At 39.4% G+C, this 24429-nt stretch overlaps 1 protein-coding gene across 5 annotated transcripts in view; it reads left to right on the plus strand.

The window, feature by feature from the left end:
* The window catches only part of ppp3ca (protein phosphatase 3, catalytic subunit, alpha isozyme), a 490580-nt gene that overhangs the window by 424419 nt on the left and 41732 nt on the right, over nt 1-24429 (plus strand). For all 5 annotated transcript variants that reach the window (XM_048543081.2, XM_048543080.2, XM_059650712.1 and 2 more), the window contains 5 exons: nt 11419-11496; nt 14345-14439; nt 20387-20512; nt 22323-22400; nt 24321-24405. In XM_048543081.2, coding sequence (XP_048399038.1) covers nt 11419-11496; nt 14345-14439; nt 20387-20512; nt 22323-22400; nt 24321-24405 — 462 coding nt within the window. The remainder of the gene's footprint in view (nt 1-11418; nt 11497-14344; nt 14440-20386; nt 20513-22322; nt 22401-24320; nt 24406-24429) is intronic.

Consider the following 24429-nt stretch of genomic DNA (forward strand, 5'->3'; position numbering starts at 1 on the left):
TGTAATAATGAGAGGCGTTCGTGCAGTAGGCAATGGCAAACCACTGCAGTACTTTGGGGTCACCCATGCTGATGGACAATGGAATCTCTGACCTAAAGGTCTGACATGACAGTAGGATAAACGACAGACAGTATTCCAGACGTAATCTCATCAGTGCCCTATATTACTGAACAATAACCTTCTTACTTCTCTATTCAATTCTGCTCACAATGAGCAATAACATAGAATCTCTACAGTGTGGAAACAGGCCCTTTGGCCCAACAAGTTCATACCAACCCTCACAGCACCCACCCAAACCCATCCCCCTCTAACGCACCTAATCTACACATTCATGGACACTATGAGCAATTTTCCATGGCCAATCCACTTCGCCTGCACATCTTTGGACTGGAGGAAGAAACCGGAGCACCTGGAAGAAATCCACACAGACACAGAGTGAATGTGCAAACTCCACACAGGCAGTTGCCTGAGGGTGGAACTGAACCTGGGACCTTAGCGCTGTGAGGCAGTAGTGCTAACCATTGAGCCACCGTGCCGCCAAAACAAGCAGCGCTTCACAACAGAATTCAGAGCATCCCAGACAGAACTTGAACCCGTAACCTCAGCCTTAGGAGAGCTGTGCCTCATCCATTAGGCCACTGGGTCCAGCCATCTTGTTAGATTTTCTAATTGCTGACTAAATCTAGATACTAACCTTTTATGGTTCACGCATTAGAACACCCAGATCTCTCTGCATCACAGAGCTCTGCAATCTCTCACCATTTAAATAACCTGCTTATTTGTCATGCCTCTTACCCAGCCAATCCAACCTTTCCTCATAAGACAACCTACCCATTGTAGGTATAAAAAAAACTTAACCTCCTTTTAACTTCCTCCAATATTTACATCATTTCTTAAGTAAAATAATCAAAGCTGCATCGGAAAGAATTTATTTTAAAGAATTACATTCACTATTTTCCAATCCAGTAGAAACCTTTCTGAATTTAGTGAATTTCAGAAGATTACCAATATATCAACATCTGACTAGTATAAGATAATAAAATGTGAGGCTGGATGAACACAACAGGCCAAGCAGCATCTCAGGAGCACAAAAGCTGACGTTTTGGGCCAAGACCCTTCATCAGAGAGGGGGATGGGGAGAGGGAACTGGAATAAATAGGGAGAGAGGGGGAGGCGGACCGAAGATGGAGAGTAAAGAAGATAGGTGGAGAGAGTATAGGTGGGGAGGTAGGGAGGGGATAGGTCAGTCCAGGGAAGACGGACAGGTCAAGGAGGTGGGATGAGGTTAGTAGGTAGATGGGGGTGCGGCTTGGGGTGGGAGGAAGGGATGGGTGAGAAGAAGAACCGGTTAGGGAGGCAGAGACAGGTTGGACTGGTTTTGGGATGCAGTGGGTGGGGGGGAAGAGCTGGGCTGGTTGTGTGGTGCAGTGGGGGGAGGGGACGAACTGGGCTGGTTTAGGGATACGTGCGGGAAGGGGAGATTTTGAAACTGGTGAAGTCCACATTGATACCAGTTCCCTCTCCCCATCCCCCTCTCTGATGAAGGGTCTAGGCCCGAAACGTCAGCTTTTGTGCTCCTGAGATGCTGCTTGGCCTGCTGTGTTCATCCAGCCTCACATTTTATTATCTTGGAATTCTCCAGCATCTGCAGTTCCCATTATCTCCAACATCTGACTAGTATTTGTTTTAAGTCCACCAGAACATGGGGACTTGTCAGCCTGCTGCACCAATCATGTGCTCCCTTTTAAATGTAATTTTCTGTTTTCCTCCCTCCCTTCCATTTCCTGAGTTACAGCTATTTCTGGATTGATACTTAAATGACCTGTCATGAAAACAGATGAAAAAGCAAACTTATTACTTTCCATTATTAATTCCTCATCCTCGCTTTCTATAAGACCACCATTCACTGTGTCAACTTTTCTTTATATTTGCAGAAACCTTTGCCACTTGTCTTTGTATTTCTAGTTGGCTTTCTCTTGCACTCTAAAAGGTTAATAAGGAGGGTAAGTTAGAGTCCAAGGATGATAATGAGGAAAAATTGATAATTATTTGCTGTTTTGTATTTTCTGTAAAATCTGCCGTATCCCTTTGCACAATTATATGCTTTCTCCCCAAGGTCTGATACAAAATTTAACTTCTTTAGCTAGCTGTAGATAGTGGTGAGTCCACCTCGTGGATTATTCTTTCTTGTTGGAATGTATCTCTTTAGTTTGGTCAGAAATAATCCGTTAAAAGTATGCCACTGCATCTATATTGACCTATCCTAAACTTAATTTGTCGGTTTATTTTATCCAGCTCTGCTTTCATATCCTCATAATTGCTCTTATTTAAGTTTAAAATATTGGACTTGGACTCAGTCCTCTGCCTTTCAGATGAGGTTCCCTCACTCCTATTAATTTCTACATTAAACACGCTCAATTACTACAATCAGAAAATGCCAAAGATTCACAGCCCTCTACATGGAGAAATTCCTCCTCATCCCACTCTTAAATGACATAACCTTCATACTGAGGCTATGCCCCCTGGATCTAGACTATCCACTGAGACACACACTGAAGAATTTTTAAAGTTTCAGTGTGATCAGCTTTCATTCTTCAAAAGAACACAGGCCAAATTTCCTCAAAATATCCTCATAAGACAATCCTAATATCCCAGTGAATCATCTGGTAATTATCCATTTCACTTTCTCTCTCTGGTAAGTATAATTCTCATTTAAATAAGAAGATGGAACTGAGCACAATATTCCAGAGATAGTCTCACAAGGTTCCAAACAGTTGCAGAAAGATATTTTTACTCTTATATTCATGTTTTCTTGTAATGAAGACCTATATGCCATTTGTCACCTTTATTGATTGTTGCATCAGCATTCTATCTCTTTGCGACAAATCAACAAGGACACCCTGGTCCTTTTGGGCACCAATACTTTGCAGAATCTTCCCATTTAAAGCATATTTTGTCTTTCAGTGTTTTTTTCTCTGTGGAAGTGGATAACTCCACACTTACTCATTTCATATTCCATCTGCTATATTTTTGGCCATTCACTTAGCCAAATCTATTGAAGCCTCATTGCATAATCCCCACGACTTGCATTGCTACCTAATTTTGCGTCATCAGCAAATTTGGAAATATTACAATTGGTCCACATCACTATTTATATCAATGGTATCCAACTATGGCCTTAGCACTGATCCTTGCAGTACCTCATTAGTCACCACCTGCCAACCTCAGAATGACATGTTTATTCCTACTCCCTGTTTTCTGTCCTGTGCCGCCTCTCAATCCATTCTGATATATTATTCCTAATTCCATGTACTCTCATTTTTTTTTATTGAACTGTGTGGGTGCTTTTTGAAAGTCTTCTGAAATTGAATTATACCATATGCTTCTATCCAAATTTCAATGTTCCACTTTTAACCTAAGGAAAATGTCATTTTCCTTTCAGCTATAACATTAATATTCATTGAGTGCCATAAAGCTGCTGCATTTGTGAGCAGATCAAATTTAAGGCTAATGACTCGCAGCGTACCTGCCTACGTCCTGCCATAACATGTGTTAATGACGGTCAATCGATCTCTCTATTACTACTACAATTAGCTACTATAATTGTTGGTTCTCAGTATTTTAGTTTGTAAATTATTATCAGAGAGTTTTAAAATGACAGGTTTTTAAATCTAATTCAAACTTTTTCTCCTTTATATTTTTATTTGTGCCTAATTTCGCAATAAATCCACCCTCTTTAATGCATCCTGCTTCTCAGACTTTCAACTGTTGATTTCCCAATGCTCCTGATTAGTTAGGAACTGTTTCTTTCATAGCATTGCTATTTGCTGGCACTTTCAGAACTTAGTTGACAAAAAGACTTTTGAGCTGAAGATGAAGGGGAATACTATTAGATGCCCCACTGGAGCAAAATCTGCCCCTTTGTTAATTGGACCTGGAAATTTTTTTTTTGATTTCCACTGTTGTTTAAATAATGTTTCAGTCATGTAGGATGCTTTTGATAAGAATAACGTACATGACTTGATACTGGTAGGCATCTGAATTTGTGTGCTAATGCCAAGTACAGTGTGCAACTTGATTATAATTGTCCTCTGAATAAGGAAGCTGAAATGTTATGTCATTATTAAATGAATGGTTGATTTGTCTTGTGACAGTTTGAATTAAACATTTGAAATATTGTGGTAGTATAAGCCAGTAAATGAACTCCATCGTGGTAGAGTCACTCATAAAGGCTTGAAGAGAAGATCATACATTATTAATTAGATTACTGCAATTTTGGTGTTGGTATAATAATTAGCTACTTTGTTAAATTGTAATCTATATTATAAAAGTTCAGAATGTTGAGTTTAGAATTTGTACTGTGTATCCTCTAAGTTTGGAAGTAATGATCCTGTGCAAAACTTGTAAGCAATTTCTACCCACTTTCGGATCAAGCAGTTCTTAATGTAGCAACTGAACACCACAGGAAGAGTTACTTTCAGCATGGAAAGGCCACTGAGGCAGATAACCTAAAACAGTCAAGAGATAACTGAATGCTTTACTGGGGGAATTGAGGAGAGGGAGAGATAATGAGGAGGAAAGTAGGCTGAAATCCATAGAAAAGGAACAGCTTGCTGATTTAAATGCAGTGATTTATTGCTAACATTTCCTGTTTCCAAGGCATATCCTAATGTCAGTACGATTCAAAACATTAAAAAAAATGCATTGTATTAACCTTATTTTGCTGGATGCCAATCTATTATCTGTTTATAGAATAGTCAAGAATTGATGTACAAAAGATCAACACAATTTTTCTCCTCTCTGATTCTTTCAAAAAAAATTGGAAAACTACAATTAGAATGAGAATCGAGGAGAACTTAGTTTCAAAATTAAAAACGTCATGCTAAAGCTCATTATTGTTTATAATTTATGCATAAGTATATAATTTATCTAGAAATCATTAATATGGTATATCGTGAGACCGGATGGTGAGCTGAGATGATTTGAAATGAATTTGAAATAGTTGTTAGCGTCATGACCAAAGCTGGAGGAATACAACATTACTTGAGCCCAAAAGCTCCTCAAATTACAATGTAAAACATAAAATAAAATCTCTTTCCTGTTACCAGGATGACCAATTAAATATATCTTATCTATTTCTGATTTTAAACAACAAGATCTGTCAACCAAGTTTCTTAACAAATACAATTATTCGTTTTTTATCAAAACAAAAGGTACTCAATTACGATGCAGTAATTGATTAACGTGTATAGTATTATAGAAGTACAAACGCTTATCGCTCTAAATAACCCCAGAATATTAAGTGGCAAGTACACATACTCTTCAAATGAAGAGAACACAAAACAAATTTCTCTGCAGAGATAATGGGAACTGCAGATGCTGGAGAATCCGAGATAACAAAGTGTGAAGCTGGATGAACACAGCAGGCCAAGCAGCATCTTAGGAACACAAGGATTAGCTTTCTGAAAAAAGAACACTTGAATCAATCAGTTATTCTTGAAGGCAAAATGGATAAAGCATAGAATTCTCCAGAATCTGTTGGACTAATGTTCTCATTGTTGTGGTCAAGCCACTGTTCATGTACATTTGTCTCTGAATCATTGCAGACACACTTTGGTCAGGAAGTCAATTTCTTGATGTTTCTTCAATTGTTCTTTCAAAATAACAAAAGTTTAACCCTGAAATCAATGACACAGCCGTCTTTTCAGAATTGAGAGAATCTTTTATTCTCTCAGGGGACATTGGTACCGCTGGCTGGTCAGCATTTATTGCCTGTCCTTAGGTGTCCTTGTGAAAGTGGTGGTGATTTGCCTTCTCAAATAGTTGCAGTCCATGTGCTGTAGGTTGACCTACAATGCCCTTAGGGAGGGAATTCCAGGATTTTAATCCAGTGACACGGAAGGAACAGTGAGATATTTCCAAGTCAGAATGGTGAGTGGCTTGGAAAGGAACTTGCAGGTGGTGGTGTTCCCATCTATCTGCTGTCCTTGTCATTCTAGATGAAGTGGTCATGAGTTTGGAAGCTGCTGTCTGAGGAGCTTTGGCAAATTTCCACAGCAGTGTGCACTGAGCATTGGTAGTGGAGAGAGTGGATGATTGTGGATGTGGTGCCAATTAAATGAGCTGCTTTGTCCTGGATGGTGTCAAGCTTCTTGAGTTGTTGGAGATGCACCCATCTGGGGAAGTGGGGAGTATTTCATCCTACTTCTATCTGGTGCATTGCAGATGGTAGAAAAGCTTTGGGGAATTAGAAGGTGAATTACTCACCACAGAACTCCTAGTCTCTGACCTGCTCTTGGAGCCCTGCATTTATGTGCTGGGACAGCTTGAGTTTCTGGTCAATGGTAACCCCAAGGGCTTTGAGAGTGGGGGATTCAGTGATGATAACACCATTGGAGAGATTGTCTCTTATTGGAGATGGTTGTTGCTTGTCATTTGTGTGGCAGGAATGTTACTTTTTACTTGTCAGCCCACTTGTGGATATTTTCCAGATCTTGTTGTATTTGAACATGGACTGCTTTGGTATCTGAGAAGTCGCAAATGGTGCTGAACATTGTGCAATCATCAGCTAACATCCCCACTTCTGACCTTATAGAGGGGAGGTCATTGATAAAACAGCTGTATATGGTCAGGCGTAGGACATTATCCAAAGTAATTCCTTTAGAGATGTACTGAAGTTGAGATGACTGACCTCTAACAAGCACACCAATCTTCTTACATGCCAGGTCTGACTCCAAACAGTGGAGCATTTGCCCCGATACCCATTTATTCCAGTTTTGCTAAGGCTCTTTGATGCCACAGTCAGTTGAACATGGCCTTGATAACAATGGCTGTTTCTCTGATCTCACCTCAATTATTTTGTCAATGTTTGAACAAGGCTGTAATGTGGTCAGGAAATGAGTGAACTTGGTGGAATCAACACTAGATGTTGCTTGTTGCTAACATAGCGCTGTTGATGATACCTTCCATCACTTCGCTGATGATCGAGAGTAGATTGATGGGGCGGTAATTGGCCAGGTTAGATTTGTCCTGCTTTTTGTGTACAGGACGTACTTGGGCAATTTTCAACATTGATGGGTAGATACCAGTGTTGTAACTGTACTGGAGCAGCTTTGTTTATTATTTTGCCTAAACTAAAACTGACGCAACACCTTAAGTTCCCCACTTTGGCCTTTTGCCTGACCCAATGTAGCCAACTCGGTGGCAGTGCTTTTCTCCTTATGCTCCATAACCCATAAATACTCGCCAGCTTAAAGTTGTAAAGATACTTAGTTACATCAACCCTGTGTGGTCCATCAATATAGATTCCTGGCTCATGCATTTTGGTGCCACATTCTAAAACTCCCAGGCTTCCTGACCTGTCTTATGTGCTCTTTTTAGTACTCTAAGTACCACTGGCAATACCAAAGCAAGGAAGTTGATCCTAAACCATGTCTGTATCCGTACGTTTGATCCCCAATTCCACAGGCCCTGAAATCAAGTAGGATTTATCTGACCTCATCTGCCGATACCCTAACTTGTTATTGTCAGGTGTAATCCATTCTATCTTTCTAATAGGCCCCATTCTGAATACCTGGAACGCGTTCAGCCGTTAAATTACGCAGGAGACTTGGCTAAGATATTATGTTAGGTTTCAACTGTTTCTCCTCTGTGATTTCCACCAGTTTCCCCTTTCCCACCCTGACCGGCACCTCTGATTATGAACACAAGACTTGGCTGTTTGTAGGACTAATTGTTACTGTTTTGGTACTCCTCTGTGACGTGGTAATGCAACATCTCCCTATACTGAGATATGCATTGTGAGTCAGGTTCCACTGCACCCAGATAGTTTCTATCATACGTTTGGCTGTTGCATTAAACCCATACATTCCTCCTTCTGTCTCATATATTGATAGGGACACACTACCAAAGAAGTTTCTACACTATATTTATCTAAAGTGCTGCTGGTTATATAATCTTAGCACTACTGAATGTGACAATGTCTTATGAATCCGCACATATGATGTCTCATATATTTTCTAATCAATATAATGTCTAATGTCAACACTGATACAACTAGTGTTGCCAAAATAATGTCTATTAACTTTATTACGTATGACCCATCCCTCAACATGTTGAACCCCTGCCCTGGCAGAGAGACAGGCCATACTCCCTGTACTGTGATAGCTTAAACAAGTGTGTGTTTGTTATCTCAGCCATATCAATTTGTCTCATATTTTCCCTCATCTGCCTGAGTATCCGTGGCCAATCGGTGCAGAAGACCCTATTCCTGACCACATTGTTTGAGACATTTTTCTTTACATGGATTAGTTTATTTATGGTCCAGGCATGGCTTTCTATTACAGTGGCTAAACTTCAAAATGTCCATGTTAGATCTTGGCTCATGCTGAGCTGTCCGTCCTGAATCGATTCCAGGATTTTGTCAAGTTCAGAACTTAAGGTCTAAACCTTTCAGTTCACCTTTGGCAAATCAATCTAATTTATGGCTGAGGTCTTTGTATTAATTATCATTCACCAGATGATATTTCAGTCAAACCTTCCCCTGAACTGGGGAAGTGACCACCCGTGACCAGTAAACCAAGCCAACCATGTTGTCACTTGTTCTACCAAAGGTGTGTACAATGCTTAGAACTGAACCGAACATCACTCAGGCAAACCTATGTGAGTGACATTTAGAATAACAGGTATCAGCTTTTTATGAAGATTATCACATAAATGTTTACCAACCTTTACCGACTCAAGTCCATTTTCTGATTCTGGGCTTAGAGCCAGACAAGGTGGGGCAATTATTTGTGTGTCAGAGTCCAATCCACACTGTAATGTAGGAGAAGGGGCAAGGGAGATTGTGAGGGGTGAAACTGTGGACTATTGTCATTGCCATTGTTGTGTCAGTTCCATTGCTCTTTGGGCATATCAATCACTCTCCTGGTAATATTCTTGATGTTGCCAACATTGTAACTAGGCACTTTGACATACACCTCATTCCTAAAGTCTCTGTTGCTGCCCCGTTGTAGACAGATGTGATGGGTGTTCAGATATGAGCCAATGTCCTAAGTTTAATCAAAACATAACTTCATTGCCATTGATAGTGAGCAGCTTTGTTGTAATTTAACCATCTATGTGTTTGATAGTTACTCAGGAGTTATCAGGGAAACACTTACTATCCCCCCAATGCAGTCAACCACCATGTTTAGATTTAATCCTGTGACTAATTATTATGGAAAACATGTAGGTAACTTGGAACCAGTACTTCTAATGACCTTTCATTTTCATATCACAAATTTTGATTACTTTATAAATTGCAGTCCTTTTAAGGGACAAAATTTGTTTTCAACCATCAGCTGAGACAATATATATTTAATGCCATATGCAAAAGGAGCAAAGATGATGTGAGAAAACATTTTTCTCACACGGGAAGTATTTAGGGTTTGGAATGCACACCCTGGGAACTTAATGAGACCAAGTTCAATTGAAGCATTCAAGAAAGCATTGGATGATCATTTGGATTGAAATAGTGTGTATGGGTATGGGAAGAAAACAAGAGATTAGCACTAGGTAATAACCCTGATCTAAATAGTCAGTGCAGCGACAATGAGCTAAATGATCTCCTTTTGTGTCATAACTGTTCCGTGCTTCTGTTCAGCAGTTAATGGCTTAGTGGCCTGTCAAGCCATTCAGATCTCTTCTGGTGTGTTTGTGTTTACCACTCCAAGCTTTAGCCTTGCTTCAGCTGTCTTGAGTGAATTTTCCTTAGCGCCTCCTACTTTAAACTTTATTCTTTATTCTTATCTTCAGATCTTTATTCTTATTGTTGCACTGGGCTCTCAATTTTATTTGTCTTCTTGGAATAAGTATCATTCCATCAGATAGCCTCAACCTTCCCTTCAAAGACTCCATTTTGGTTCATCTTATGAGCCGCTTCACATGGGTCTGCAAAGTTCATGAAGTTGTACAAAGCCTTGGTGACTATCCAGCAATATTTTTCTTTGATGTTGTCCCTCTGCAGTCACCATTCTAGCAGTCACAAACTAGTTATTACCTTTGGACCTGACAAGGCCAACCTCTTGTATCGTTTATGATCATTTATCAGACTCAGACGCTGAAGCCTGTATAGCAGTCATCTTTATAAGCTTGTTTTGTTTCTTTCTGACTAGACACTTGTATACAAAATGATGCAAGCAGCTAAAGCTTTGTTTTCCATAGATTGGACCTGCTTCCTTTTCTTTTGTCTGATGCTCTCCACAATATTTACATCCTGCCCACAAGTCTTCATCTTTCTGCTGACTCTTCTGAAAATATTTCTTCCTTTCTTTCAGTATGTGATTCCTGCACAGCATAGAATGCCTCTCAACCTAATACAAAGCCATGTTTGTATCGTATTAATACACTTTAGCTGATGATTGATGGTTCGAGCTTCTGCATAACTCAATAGCCTTCTTGAGAGTAAGTTCATATTTTCTAATGCGCTGTCATAGCAGGATCTCTTAGGCCTGAGACATTCCTATCTATAATGCAATCATGGTTCAGTTGTCCAAATATTGAGGAATTAGCTAAATGTGTCAATACCACCACATTTTGATCAACATTTGCAAATGAAGATCGAGTCTCTTTTAGATAGAGATGAGTAATTGATGCTTCATTTTTGTATAAGTTGGTGACTGTGGCTGATTTGAACATATGGTACCATATTTAGCTTATTTATGCTGCACTCTGTTATTATCAAACAAAATTGACTCATAATTTTTCTAGTAATGTGTAAAATTCGGCAGTACTTGAAAACCATGTAACTTTCGACTAACTGCCGCTCTCAGTGGTCACGAGATCAGTGAAAGTTATTTCGCTCATGTAGCAAGTTATTTTTATCTCCTTCCACAATGTGTTGATTATGTCGCTGTTTGAGACATGCTGGCCATGCAGCAAGAATTCGTCTTCTGTGAAAGTTTTGTGTCAACTTGTCACAGCTTAGACTGGCAATGAACCAAATTTATTTTAGACTGATATGAAGCGTATGCAAAATGAATTGAAATGATTTTTAATTGTTTCAAAGGATTTTTAGAGTTGTTTTCCGATTTCAAGACTTCAATTTAATTATCCTTAACCTTGTTAAATTCAGGAAGCTTCCAAATTTTGTGCTCACTAGTAAAATTCCAAATCTAGCACAAATAGTGGAGCACAACATTCTAGTCTCAGCTATAACATACCAAAAAGTATAAGCTGCGATATTCAATCAGATATTTGCATTTACGGGACTTAGTTGCCAAGGTAAATTATCTCAGGTCCATTTATATGCTCCTTGGCAGAAGACCTCAGTATATTACACCATACTGTTTCTAATGCTGTCCTCATTTCTCCAATCTCTGTTACAAAATCGGTTAAGGTAAGTTTTACTGTTAACATTGTGCACGTTCTCTTTTTCAGTTATCCTGCTGTTTGTGAATTCCTACAGAACAATAATTTATTATCGGTTATTCGAGCTCATGAAGCACAAGATGCAGGGTAAGTTTACAAACAGCTCCATACTCAGTATAATTATTTTACTGATCTTCCTATGTTTGATCCTGGACAATGTTCTTTTCTCCAGTTGCAAGTACATGGCATTTACAGTAACACAGAAATGCCCACTCTCAGTTTCGCCTCCCAATGCACCACCTTGGTACAAGATATGCAGGCAGAAAATCTGCCAATGTGTCTGTGATCAATATATCTTGTTCTGGACATAATCTGCTAGAATTCCGACAAATATGGTGTTTGTTCCTTTATATGAGATTAGTTCTAATTATAATCTTTCCAAATCACAAATTTTGAGCTCCACATATGTCATGCTGAAGTAGAGTAAAATGAACTTGTAAAAATATACTGACGGTAGTTTTTTGATTCTATTCAGTATAAAATGACCCAGCATTAAACTGCAGTCTACAGAAAAAAGATTATGTGCTTAAAAGTGAACATTAAGCTGCTAAAAGGTACAAGCTGTCAACTTATTCCTCTTTCCAATTTGCACTTGATGCCTCTTTTATGCTTTCTAACAAAAAATGAACTCCAAACATGACAGTAATTTGCAACATGTCAAGTATTAAAAACTGCATTTGTCACTGCTTAGTGCTCATTACTTTGGGCAAAAACAATAACAAATAAGGCTGAAAGTAAAATTGAAACTGCAATCTTTCTACACAACTGCTTTGCATTAGAACAGAATATGGAATCCAGATGAATTATTCTGCATTTTAATATAGCATAATAAAAAGATACCCAATAACTTGAGTGTCCATGATTTTGGAAGGAAGGGGGAATGTGGTTCTGCAATTTGAGCGGCTAGGTCGATACTTAGCAAACTAAACTTCGAACATAGTAATCTCCAGGTTACTCCAAGTACTACATGTAAATGCATACAGAAATAGAAGGATCAGACAGATGAATGCTGAGTTGGTAAGACACTGCAGGATGGAAAGCTTTAGCTTCTTGGGACAGGCTCCATGGAAGTTGGCATCTGTATAAGCTGAATGGACTGCACCTGAACAGAGCTGAGACTGAAATCATTGTACAACATTTTTCTAAGGCTCCTGGGAGCACTTCAAATTAACTTGACAGGATGTAGGAACTGAGAGGCAATGTTAGAGAAGACTATCAGGTCCACAGAATACTTACTGAGGCAAATAATAAGGTAATAGGTGAATCCTGAGTGACGGAGAAAGTAATGAAGTTTAAATCCGGCTTACTGTGTATGTCTGTGAATGTACCGGATATAGTAAGTAAAATTCAGTTGTTAAAGGAGCTGATTGACACATAGAAGTATAATGTTCTGACAATACAGACCTATCTTAAAGAAAGTCAGGCCTGGATCTTAAATATTCCGGAATACAGGGTATTTAGAAAAGATTAAAAAAAAAGGAAGGAAGGAAATGAGTAGTAGTTCTGCTAATAGTGAACATTGAAATACTGAAGAGAGAGGGCTCCCTACAGAGTTCAAGGATAGAATTGATTTGGCTAGAGTGAAGGAACAATAAGTATGCAATTACATTGCTTAGTATAGCCAATGGCCCCCCGACTAGAAGGATGTGGAAGAAGAAATCTGCAGTAAAATTGCAGAGGATACCAACATTATGGTGTAGTAATAGTAGAGGGCTTTGATTACCCAAATATAGACTGAGATACTCATTATATAAGGGAAAGCAAGGGACAGGCATTTCTAGATTGTGTTCGGAAGAATTTCCTGCAGTGCTATGTATCAAGTCCAACAAGAAAACATGTGCTATTTGACCCAGTTCTTACAATGAGGTGGGCTAAACATCCCATTTAGGAGGCAGTGATCTTTGTATCATGATGTTTAGGATGATGGTGGAGAATGGCAATGGCCAGTCAACAGTAAGTCACATCCGTTGGCAGAGAGCTGACTTCACTGGGCAAAAACAGATCTCTGATTGGAATGAAAAGTTGGTGAAAAAATGTTGTAACTGAGTAATGAGCCATCTTCAGAGAGGAAATGGTTCTCTAGGCACGTTTCCTCAAAAGGAAAACGTAGGACAGAGCACTCGAGGTGACAAAGGAGACAAAAATTATGATAAAGAAGAAAAAGTGTGCTTATGACTGGTGTCAGGTGGAAAATACAACTGAGAAACAAGAGGAATCCAAAAGGTTCAGAGTGGGGATGAAAAGAATACTGGAGAAGCAAAGAGGAATTATGAATAAAGATCGGTAACTAACAGGGAGGAGAATCACAAAGCCTTCAATAGGCCTGCAAATAGTAAAGGGTGGAAAAAGGAGGGGGTAGTGCCAAAGAGGAGATTTACACACAGAGGCAGATGATATGGCTGAGGCATTAGATTAATATTCTGCATGTGTTTTAATCTAAGAGGTAAATGCTACCGAGGCCATGGTGACAGAGGAGGGACATTTGTCACTGGAAGGTTCAAAGTTTGTATTGAAGACATGTTGGGTAGAAATATCGACTTTCCTGCTCCTCTGATGCTGCCTGGTCTGCTGTGTTCCTTTAACTCCGCACTGTATAATCTCTGACTCCAGCATCGGTACTTCTTACTATTGTATGTAGGGTAGAATGTTGTTGTGCCAATTTGACAAGGCACTGGGACTAATGAAGATGGCAAGGCAGTTGGAGAGACCAGTTAATCAAGCATAGTGTCCTTAACTTTATTAGTAGGACCATAGACTACAAGAGCAAGAAGGTGATGTTGTACTTGTACAAGATACCTGTTAAACCTCTGCTGGAGTATTGTGTCCAGTTGCAGCTGCCGCACTGTAGGGAATCTAATCTAATCTAATTTAATCTAATCATGTGTAAATAATATTGTGTAATTGCATAAAAATCTTAAATTTATTTGCCTTTCAGCTATCGCATGTACAGGAAGAGTCAAACTACAGGCTTCCCTTCACTTATCACAATCTTTTCAGCACCAAATTACCTTGATGTTTACAACAACAAAGGTAAGGAGTTCAGCTGTAAATTAAGGCAACATAAGAATCTTTACCATGTACATATAATTGTGAAAAAGTGCTTATGGTTTTTCCATAGTGTTGCACTTAGCATGTGAGCATCATTATCCCTCCAACATCAAAAAATGAGCAGGCTTGCTCATTTTCAATAGGGTAGCAAAGGAGGCAAAAAAAACATTTTAACTGGGAGTAGGCATTGTCTGGCCATGAGTTGGACAGGGTGGGGGGGTGGGGGCTGCTGCCGGTGGGGGGTGATGTAGGTGGCCAGGAATTGAAAGCTGACAGAATCAAGTCAAGTCCTGGGGAATTTGAATTCTTGGACCGCATTTACAGGCCTGCCAGCTGCTCACCCAGGATTGTTAGAAATGTTCCAAAGATAGTAGGAACTGCTGATGCCAGAGAATCTGAAATAACAAGGTGTAGAGCATTTTCGAAGAGGGGTCCAGATCTGAAACATTAGCATTCCTGCTCCTCTGAAGCTGCTTGGCCTGCTGTGTTCAACCAGCTCAACACCTTGTTATCTCTGTTGTTAGAATTGTGTCACTCGGCAGCTACTCACCTCTGAAAAGGTAAAAAAAAAGTAGTGATAGAATTTGGGCAGTTTTACAGATGGCAAGTAAATTAAAAGCCTGAGGCAGCTATTGCATGGAAAATGCCAGCTCGCGATGAACTGCTGCTCATGATGCTGATAATTGCTGACACCATCCCCTTTAAGTGTAGGGAGCTACAGGCCTTCTTAATTGAGTGTTGTAAAAGAAGACCACTTCTTGGTATGATAGATGTCGCATTATGCCTCACTGGGGTGGCATGTTGGAAATCAAGCCCCATTATTCCCAGAGTCATTGCAGAAGTTGATTTTTTTTATCAAAGTTCACAGAGCGCTCAATTTATCTGTTTATTTTACTCCACTTAACAAGTAAACATCTATGAACTGTTGACATATAAGTCTAATACTTAATATTCTAACCATCTTCTAAAAACTCCTAGATAGACAATTACAGACAGACACAGATGAAAAAATGGTTTTACAGGAAGACAGGGGAATAAATGATACTGGGAAAAGAGTTAAATGACACCAGTCCTCAGAATTCCATGGAAGGGTTTATTTTGCTTCCCATGTCCTTCAGATTCTTTAACTACTTCACAGAAGGCACAGATTGGCTAGTTCACAAATTATAAAGCCTCTGATGTATTGACTAAAAGCAATAACTTAGAGCAACTGGTAAGAGAAAAGAAAATTGTTTTCTTTAGTTTCAGTTATTTCACTGCAGAAAGAGAGACAGACAAAGTGAGAGGGGGAGGAGAGAGAGAGAGAGAGAGAGAGAGAGAGAGAGAGAGAGAAAACGGAGTCATCTTCCCTTCTGGAAGCCTGAGGTTACTCGCTATAATGCTCACACCCAAAAGCTATTCATCTCCCCAAGAACTAGTCAGAGTCATCAGCAGGTGTTGAGTTCTGATGAAGAGTCACTGGACCTGAAACATGGAGGCAGCTTTCTCCCCACAGATGCTGCAGACCTGCTGAGTTTTGCCAGCAATTTCTGCTTTGCCTCAGATCTCCAGCATCAGCAGTTCTTTGTTTCAATACAATAAGTTTCAGCAACTTGATTTTTAAAAGTGCAGCAATTCCTTCCTCACTCCTTTCTTTGTAAAACAGTTCCATCCTCAAGCAGTCTACAATTTAACAAATAGCAAAATTTTAAAGAATTACATTCTTTAGAACAGTTACAGGAAGGACTAGATATGAGGTCTCACTCCTTTTAAGATCCTCAGTTGTACTCCCTACAAGTACAATTATTATCATCATGGTTAGTGATGTCAATGGCATCCCTGTTTATGGCCCAGCCAGGAAGATGCCCCAATTATGCTTCAGATGGTTTGCTTCAGTACAGTTCAGCCATTCTCCTCTTAGCTTATTATCACTTAATCAATTTTCCTTCTGCCTTGTCCTGCTATCCACAATCTATTCATTTATTTACCCCTTCCAAATCTCACTCTTTTTTTCTATCTCTCTCTCCGATCACAACATTTCTATTAACTCAAGCTCACTCCTTGCACTGCTCCCCTCTCAAAGCCTCACACACAGTTGTTTGACTGGCTTTCTTTACCACCTTTTGGTCCCTGTTATGGTCCCTGATGTTACACATAACAGTCTTCACAAAGGTGGACACAACTAATCCATACCAAAATGTGAGGAAGCAGTGTCTAGTCAGAGGGAGGGACTAAAGAAAATTGGTCTTGATAGGGAAATGATGTTGGGAAAATTGATGGGATTGAAGGCCAATAAATCACCAGGGCCCGATAATCTACATCCCACTGTACTTCAGCAGGTGGCCCTACAAATAATGGATGCTTTGGTGGTCATCCTTCAAGATTCCATAGATGTAAAATAGTTCATTTGATCGGAGAATAGCTAATGTCACCTCAATATTTAAAAAAGGATATAGAGAGAAAACAGGGAATTAGACTGTTTAGCCTGACACCAATAGTGGGGAAACTGGTTGAGCCCATTATAAAAGATTTAATAGCAGAACACTTGGAAAACAGTGACAGGATTGGATAGAGTTAGCCTTGATTTACAAAAGAGAAATCATATTTGAAAAATCTACGAGAGTTTTGAGGATGAAAGTACCAGAGTTGATAAAGGGAAGCCAGTGGATGGGGTTTACTTGAACTTTCTGAAGGTTTTTGTTAATGATCCACATAAGTAGTTAGCCTGTAAAATGAAAGCTTATGGGTTTGGGAGTAGGGTATTGAAGTTGATAGAGAAATGGGTATGCCATGGAGAATGCTCAGGGAACCATGGTCCCATCACTTTTGATTATTTCAAAAATGCCTGGACATGTTCCCTTTTCCTGCAAAGAACAGTTGCCTATGTCTGACGATATATTGCATCTAGCAAATATGTGAGTTGCACTGTGAGCCTGAATGACAATCTTAAATTGGCTGATCGAGTGCTGTTCAGTGATAACCACATCTAATATTAGACGTTATGTTTTGAGTTTACAAGCAGGAGCTGGCTGTGTGCAATCAGTATTGTCCTTATCCCAAACAGTGGAAGGGATGTGTGTGTTTTATACAGTCTGCCATTTGTTGAGGTATATGGCCTGAATACTTGGTGTTGTACTAACATTGAAATTTATATATTGAATGACTCATTTGTTACACCATGGTAGCATCATCAAATGCTAGCTTAATCTGTTGCTCATATCTTTGCAATGGCTTACCCTTTCAGAATAATTTGAAGTAAACACATCAACTTTTAGATCTGAAAGTGGCAGCCTTACATTCGTTTGTAAATATGTCCATACACAGTGAAAAATAGTATGATTAAGGGTTCTGGACAGCTTTGTGCTGTAATTTTGCATCAATTTTGCACAGTGAGCAAATGACAGGTGCCCCATTGATGAGATTGCCAATCAGGTCAATCTTAATGTATATGGAGCTGTAAGATTCTAAACATATGGATTGATCAATGAAAGTAAGCTTGTGGTTGACAGTAATAAAGAATACATTATCAGATTTATCAGGTAGCATTTTAAGACAAAAGAGCTTGATGGACTGCTCCATTTCAAAGGTGAAGGTGGCACAGGATGAAACACATTAAGGTGTGTAAGGAAATTCTTATATGCAGCTGAAGATTCAAATATTGTAAATGTACATATCATGCAAGTGGTAAGTAGTGAGAGCCATTCCATTGAAAACACGTTTCTTGTGGAAAACACCAAACATGTTAGCGACAGTTGAGCCTGGAGGATGTTCAATGGCTATTCCATCTATTTAGGTAAAATGGTTTTATTAAAGTTAAACTCAACTCCACAAGTTGCTGAGTTCAAAGGTTCAATGATGGCAAATTCAGAACGTGGCAGTCTGGATTGATACAGTGAGATGACACAAATCTCCGTGGTCGTCTCGAGTGACTCATTACACTTGCCAGTTTCAAACAAGCACAGAGAGAAGGAATTACTTTCAGATTGCACTAGGTATTTGTGAAGCTGAAGGAATCCTTTACCATATATGTGGAAAAACCTAGTCAGAACTAGTTACAACAACACATTCAACTATTTGTCCAATTCATGAAGTCCAGACCAAGTTATGGATAAGTGCAATGTGAGTGTAACGGGACATCACTTTTGAGTGTCTGACACAGTCCCCACATGCATGATCACAATAAACTGTAATAAAATTCCACACCACAAGGCAGCTTGTTACTCTCACATTGTAACTTTTTTTGAGCAGGGCTGTGCAGTCATGCGTGACAATGGATCCATTGAAACAATTGCCATTATAATTGCACTTATTGAGGATGATTAATCCAGTCCATTTGCCAGGCTTGCAAATATGGATAAATGCCTTGAGGCTGTGTGATGACCCCAGATATTTGCACTGCATGTGGAGTCAGGATATGAGCACTACACATGCACTAGATTAGATCGGTGCACTTTCATAGGGCTCTGCATTTTCAAAGGAAAGGTAAAATCACTGTAGCCCCGGAGGATCATGGAGCTTCTGTCTTGACAGAGCGAGATGACTGATGGTGGTTTAACTTGAGCATTGCAACACCTCAGGTGAAGGGGAGTCTTTCAAGGTAACCTCAGCCAGTGTTGCCACTCAACCCATGCTGTTAGCATCATTCTAACCAGTGCCCTTCTTTTTTCCTTTATATCCAAAAGTGCTCTTATGCACAATTGAGTCTTTTTGCCTTCCCATAAGCAAATCAGTAGTGATATTTTATCACCAATAAACCACCACAAGTAAATCACCCATATTTACTAATTGATTTAAGTGAAATGCAAAGCCCATTAATGGCAGTTCTGACCAACAAAGGTGAGGGAAGAATTTTTCAGGCACCGTAAGCAGTAACATTTCATTAACAACATGAATGATGATACATTTCTGTAAATTAAGGAAATTACATTTCAGCTTATTTTTGCAAGAAATTTGAGCAGAACTTGCTCACCCAAAGATCCTGCATGAAAAACAAGGCGCAAACAAACCAGTCTCCATATATTTTGCAACCAGCTTGTCTACTGACACTATAACCCCTCTCTGGAGCAGGTGGCACTTGAGTGCAGGCACCCAGGCCCAGAGGCGGAGATACCACCATTGCACCTCTGGAGCACCTATACAACAGTGTCCAGTGAAACATTCAATAAAAAACAGTTGTGGAGTTTAAATTCAGTCAATTAGATAAACAATGAATTAGATAGGCAGGCCTGTTAGAGGGGGTCAGGTGTGGAGGACATGTGGAGATCTGCTGTGATGGTGACTCTTGCCACAATTGGGCCTTCTGGTGGGTTGGGGGAGGGTGATGGAAGAGGTGAAATCTTCCTCCCAGTCAACAGATGAGTAGGATATGCCAATATTAACGTGATCAGACTCTTAATCTGCCACAGGTGCAACAACATCAGCCATTCCATGCAGTTGGGATGGTCTTGCCCTCTGATGACGCACCTGATTAAATACAACCCCCCACCTCCCAGCCTGGTCCCAGTTGGGGGAGTGGACATTAAATTCCAATACAATCCCCCACCTCCCAGCCTGGTCCCAGTTGGGGGAGTGGACATTAAATTCCATTGATGGTGTATATTTTAGGTACTAAGAACTTGCATAAGACACAGTTAAGACAACAATGATTCTAGCTTTATAATAACAATTTTAATGAAGGTGTAAATATTTAGTTTGCAATGAACCCAGAACTAGAGAACTCAGGAACAAAATTAATGAGCCTTGAATAAGTTTACGCTTCAAAAGTTCTTCATTGGCATTTAATTATTTTACAATTTCTTAAAGTTTTAATAAATGCTTGCAACTTCATAAGCTCAAGATTTATCCCTGCAGAAGTGAGCCAAAGGGGGTTTTTGCAGTTGCTAATGTGGTGTGTAACCTAAGTAAATGACAGTATACTAAGCTGTTACTATTTCTCTCTGTTTCATTTTAGCTGCAGTATTGAAATACGAGAACAATGTTATGAACATTCGGCAGTTCAACTGTTCTCCCCATCCTTACTGGCTACCAAATTTTATGGATGTCTTTACTTGGTCCTTGCCTTTTGTTGGTGAGAAAGGTAGGTGAACAAAGTTTTAAGCTTCAACTTAAAGAATGACAAGTCTCAAGGCTACTGTATAGTTATGATCATTTCCACTGTCAATTTAGTCTACAAATGACATGGATTTAAATTTGCACTACTTTCAATGTTGTGTTAGATTAATCCAAATTATATAAATTAAGTAATGTGTTCCTCTGAATTTTTAATGAAATAATTAATAAAGAATCCAATTTTCTCATAATTAAAAAAAGTTCTTCTGTAAATAGCACAGATCTTACCCAAATTTAACTGCCTATAGCTGCAGAAAAGTGAGAATATTATGTTGTATTCCTTCTTTATAATATTCTTATGGATAACCCAAGATTGTACTTTTTAAACTGGTGTGTAAAATATGCTTGAGAAAAGTTTAAATATTCATAGTATTTAATTTAATTAATTACATACCACAGGAAATGGCTTTATCATTCAGCAGCATGGTGATTGCGGGTATTAAATGGTCAATCATTTATGTTTGACTCTACATCTGGAAAAATCAATTTGTGGTGAAGCCTATTCTGTCTATCAACTATAGCGGGATGTTTTCTTCATCTGTTGCCTTTATTCAAACTTGTTACATTAGAAATAAACATCCTCTAGCTCTGTAATCACAAGCTTCATTAAATGTGTGAACTATGTCTCCTTTCACCTTGAAAGGAAATGCATGTACGTTTCTGTTTTAAACACACAAAGAGAAAGCTATCTAAAATTTAAGGGGATAGCGAAGCTTTCATGAAACAAAATCATTAAAAGCAAACTAGGTGATGCTGCTTATTAGAAAAGGGGTTGATTAGCTGGTTCATGATGCAGAGTGACATTAACAACATGAGTTCGATTCCTGCACCAGCTACGGTTACCAGGAAATCTCTCCTTTTGTCTGAGGTGTGGTGACCCTCTCGTTAAGCCACCACCTGTATAGTTTATTACTAAGATTACCACTTTGTCGCATTTAATATTTTTTCTTGTAGCTTTATTATTTCACCAACTGGTTGTCAGAATTAGATCAAAGCATGTCGGAAACATATTTTAATCAGACTACCACCAAGGTCCTTGGTTACATCATTACCATGGAAACAGAAAAAGCTTGTCCCAAGACCAAATGGAAGATTCATGATTGAAGTGGAAGATTTTTGTTTTGTGTTTATGGCTTCTAGGGTATATGTGAGGAAGTTTGGATCATTTAGGCTGAGCCAGGTGATTTTCCAGACAGTTATAAATACCAATGCAGTAAGTGCAAGGAATGGCCCATGCCTGAAGCTAATGAATGTTTACAACAGATAATATGATTCTCAATTGTCCTTAGTAATTGCTATTCAACCAAGTAATATATTAATTCTCACTTACGTTTAAATAAAATCTTAACTTACAAATATGGAGCAAACATTAAATGATTAAAAAGACCATCCTGTAGAACTACAACATTTTTTGATGAACTAGATTCAAATGACATACATAAGGTGCCATGTCACACGAGTTTTGACTGTTGTTCACATCTTACAATTTGTTTGATTGACTGTGCAAAACAATACCATGACTTCAGATGATTGAACAATACTGCTGTTTGTGATGATGAAGGTGTGACTTCCATTTTTATGCAATTGAGGCAACAACATGGAAGTGCACAAGAACACCCTAAAGTGATGTGTCCTACATCTTTCCCCTCTGATTTTCATTAGGCTTATCAGCAATTTTCCAATAAAGAAGTTGTGATCAAGACTCAGTGCATGATAGTCAAGATTTGCAAGGTTATGGCAGTGTTCTGAAATTTAATTTCATTGTTTTCTTGTTTCAGTGACAGAGATGTTGGTGAATGTTCTAAATATCTGCTCTGATGATGAACTCATGACAGATGGAGATGAGATATTTGATGGTAGGGGTACTTTTTGAAATTTACAATATATTGAATCATTAAGGAAAAGAGCTACTTTCATGTGGCTGACACTTTGGGAAGATTCTGGCCTGTGCCTGATTCTTTAGAAAACACTTAAAATGAAAGGAATACCTCTGGCACTTAAGCTTAGTGAGCTAAATGATGGAGACAAAGGAGGAGGTGAATAAATAAGACTACAGTCAGAGGAAAAGCAATGTTGTGAAGATAAGACTTGAGACTAGAATAAGCTGCAGAGATAATCAGATTTAATTAAGATTATAATTTTGAATTGGACGCATGTTGCAGGTGTGTGTTCAATGTATATCAGCAATGATAAAGCTAATGGGTGTACAAGGCTTGTGGCAACATATATTATGGACACTTTGTTATCTACTTTCCAATCCATTACATTTTTCACCCATGCCCCACCTACAGCCGATCTGATAAAATTCACATTCACGCCTTTGTTATCTCTAGACATATCTATCCTGATATCCCATCTTCCACTTATTATGTTCTTGAGATCATTCAAACTCAACTGTCCATAATATATTGTGAGAGATAATGGGAACTGCAGATGCTGGAGAATTCCAAGATAATAAAATGTGAGGCTGGATGAACGCAGCAGGCCAAGCAGCATCTCAGGAGCACAAAAGCTGACGTTTCGGGCCTAGACCCTTCATCAGAGAGGGGGATGGGGAGAGGGAACTGGAATAAATAGGGAGAGAAGGGGAGGCGGACCGAAGATGGAGAGAAAAGAAGATAGGTAGAGAGGAGAGTATAGGTGGGGAGGTAGGGAGGGGATAGGTCAGTCCGGGGAGGACGGACAGGTCAAGGAGGCGGGATGAGGTTAGTAGGTGGGAAATGGAGGTGCAGCTTGAGGTGGGAGGAAGGAATAGGTGAGAGGAAGAACAGGTTAGGGAAGCGGGGACAAGCTGGGCTGGTTTTAGGATGCATTGGGGGAAGGGGAGATTGTGAAGTCCACATTGATACCCCCCACTGCATCCCAAAACCAGCCCAGTTTGTCCCTGCCTCCCTAACCTGTTCTTCCTCTCACCCATCCCTTCCTCCCACCTCAAGCCGCACCTCCATTTCCTATCTACTAACCTCATCCCGCCTCCTTGACCTGTCCGTCTTCCCTGGACTGACCTATCCCCTCCCTACCTCCCCACCTATACTCTCCTCTCCACCTATCTTCTTTTCTCTCCATCTTCGGTCCACCTCCCCCTCTCTCCCTGTTTATTTCAGAACCCTCTCCCCATCCCCTCTCTGATGAAGGGTCTAGGCCCGAAACGTCAGCTTTTGTGCTCCTGAGATGCTGCTTGGCCTGCTGTGTTCATCCAGCTTCACACTTTGTTATCTTGGATTCTCCAGCATCTGCAGTTCCCATTATCTCTGGAAAGTAGATAACATTTGTGATGGAAATGATGTGGTCAAATAAGATACGCATATATTGAATTGGACATTACCAGCAATATGTGGTAACTCAACCCGTGTAATGAATAATATCACAAAGGCGCAGCATGTAAATTAGGAAGCAAAGAAGGCCAATGATAGATAAACTGCTGAAGTAATGATGGAGTTGGAAGAAAATAAATCATTACTCAATGTGCTCTGGTTATAAATAGTTAAGGAATAGTGAAGCCAAATAACAGCAGTCTGATTGAGCTAGACAGTAGCAAGGAGATAGTGGGGAAGGATCATATACATGATTATCTCATAGGGGGACAGAGAGGGTTTAGGATGGCTTAATGTGTTTTGTCAATCGAGGATGTAATCTGTACTTTATTTCGGGTAAATTTGATGGTGTGATTGAGGTGGAAACCTGAATTGAAAGTTTGCCATTTTGTTGTTTTTTTCAAAAAAGTGAAGAATATTTAGCTCCTCTTCTTTAAACCAAATACTGGTTTTTGTTCCAAGCAAATGCAGCTGCCGCTCGTAAAGAGGTAATCAGGAACAAAATTCGAGCCATTGGGAAAATGGCAAGAGTATTTTCTGTGCTCAGGTAAGAATTTACGAAGCTTTTTAT

Source organism: Stegostoma tigrinum, chromosome 13 (assembly GCF_030684315.1).
Source record: "Stegostoma tigrinum isolate sSteTig4 chromosome 13, sSteTig4.hap1, whole genome shotgun sequence".
NCBI lineage: Eukaryota > Metazoa > Chordata > Chondrichthyes > Orectolobiformes > Stegostomatidae > Stegostoma > Stegostoma tigrinum.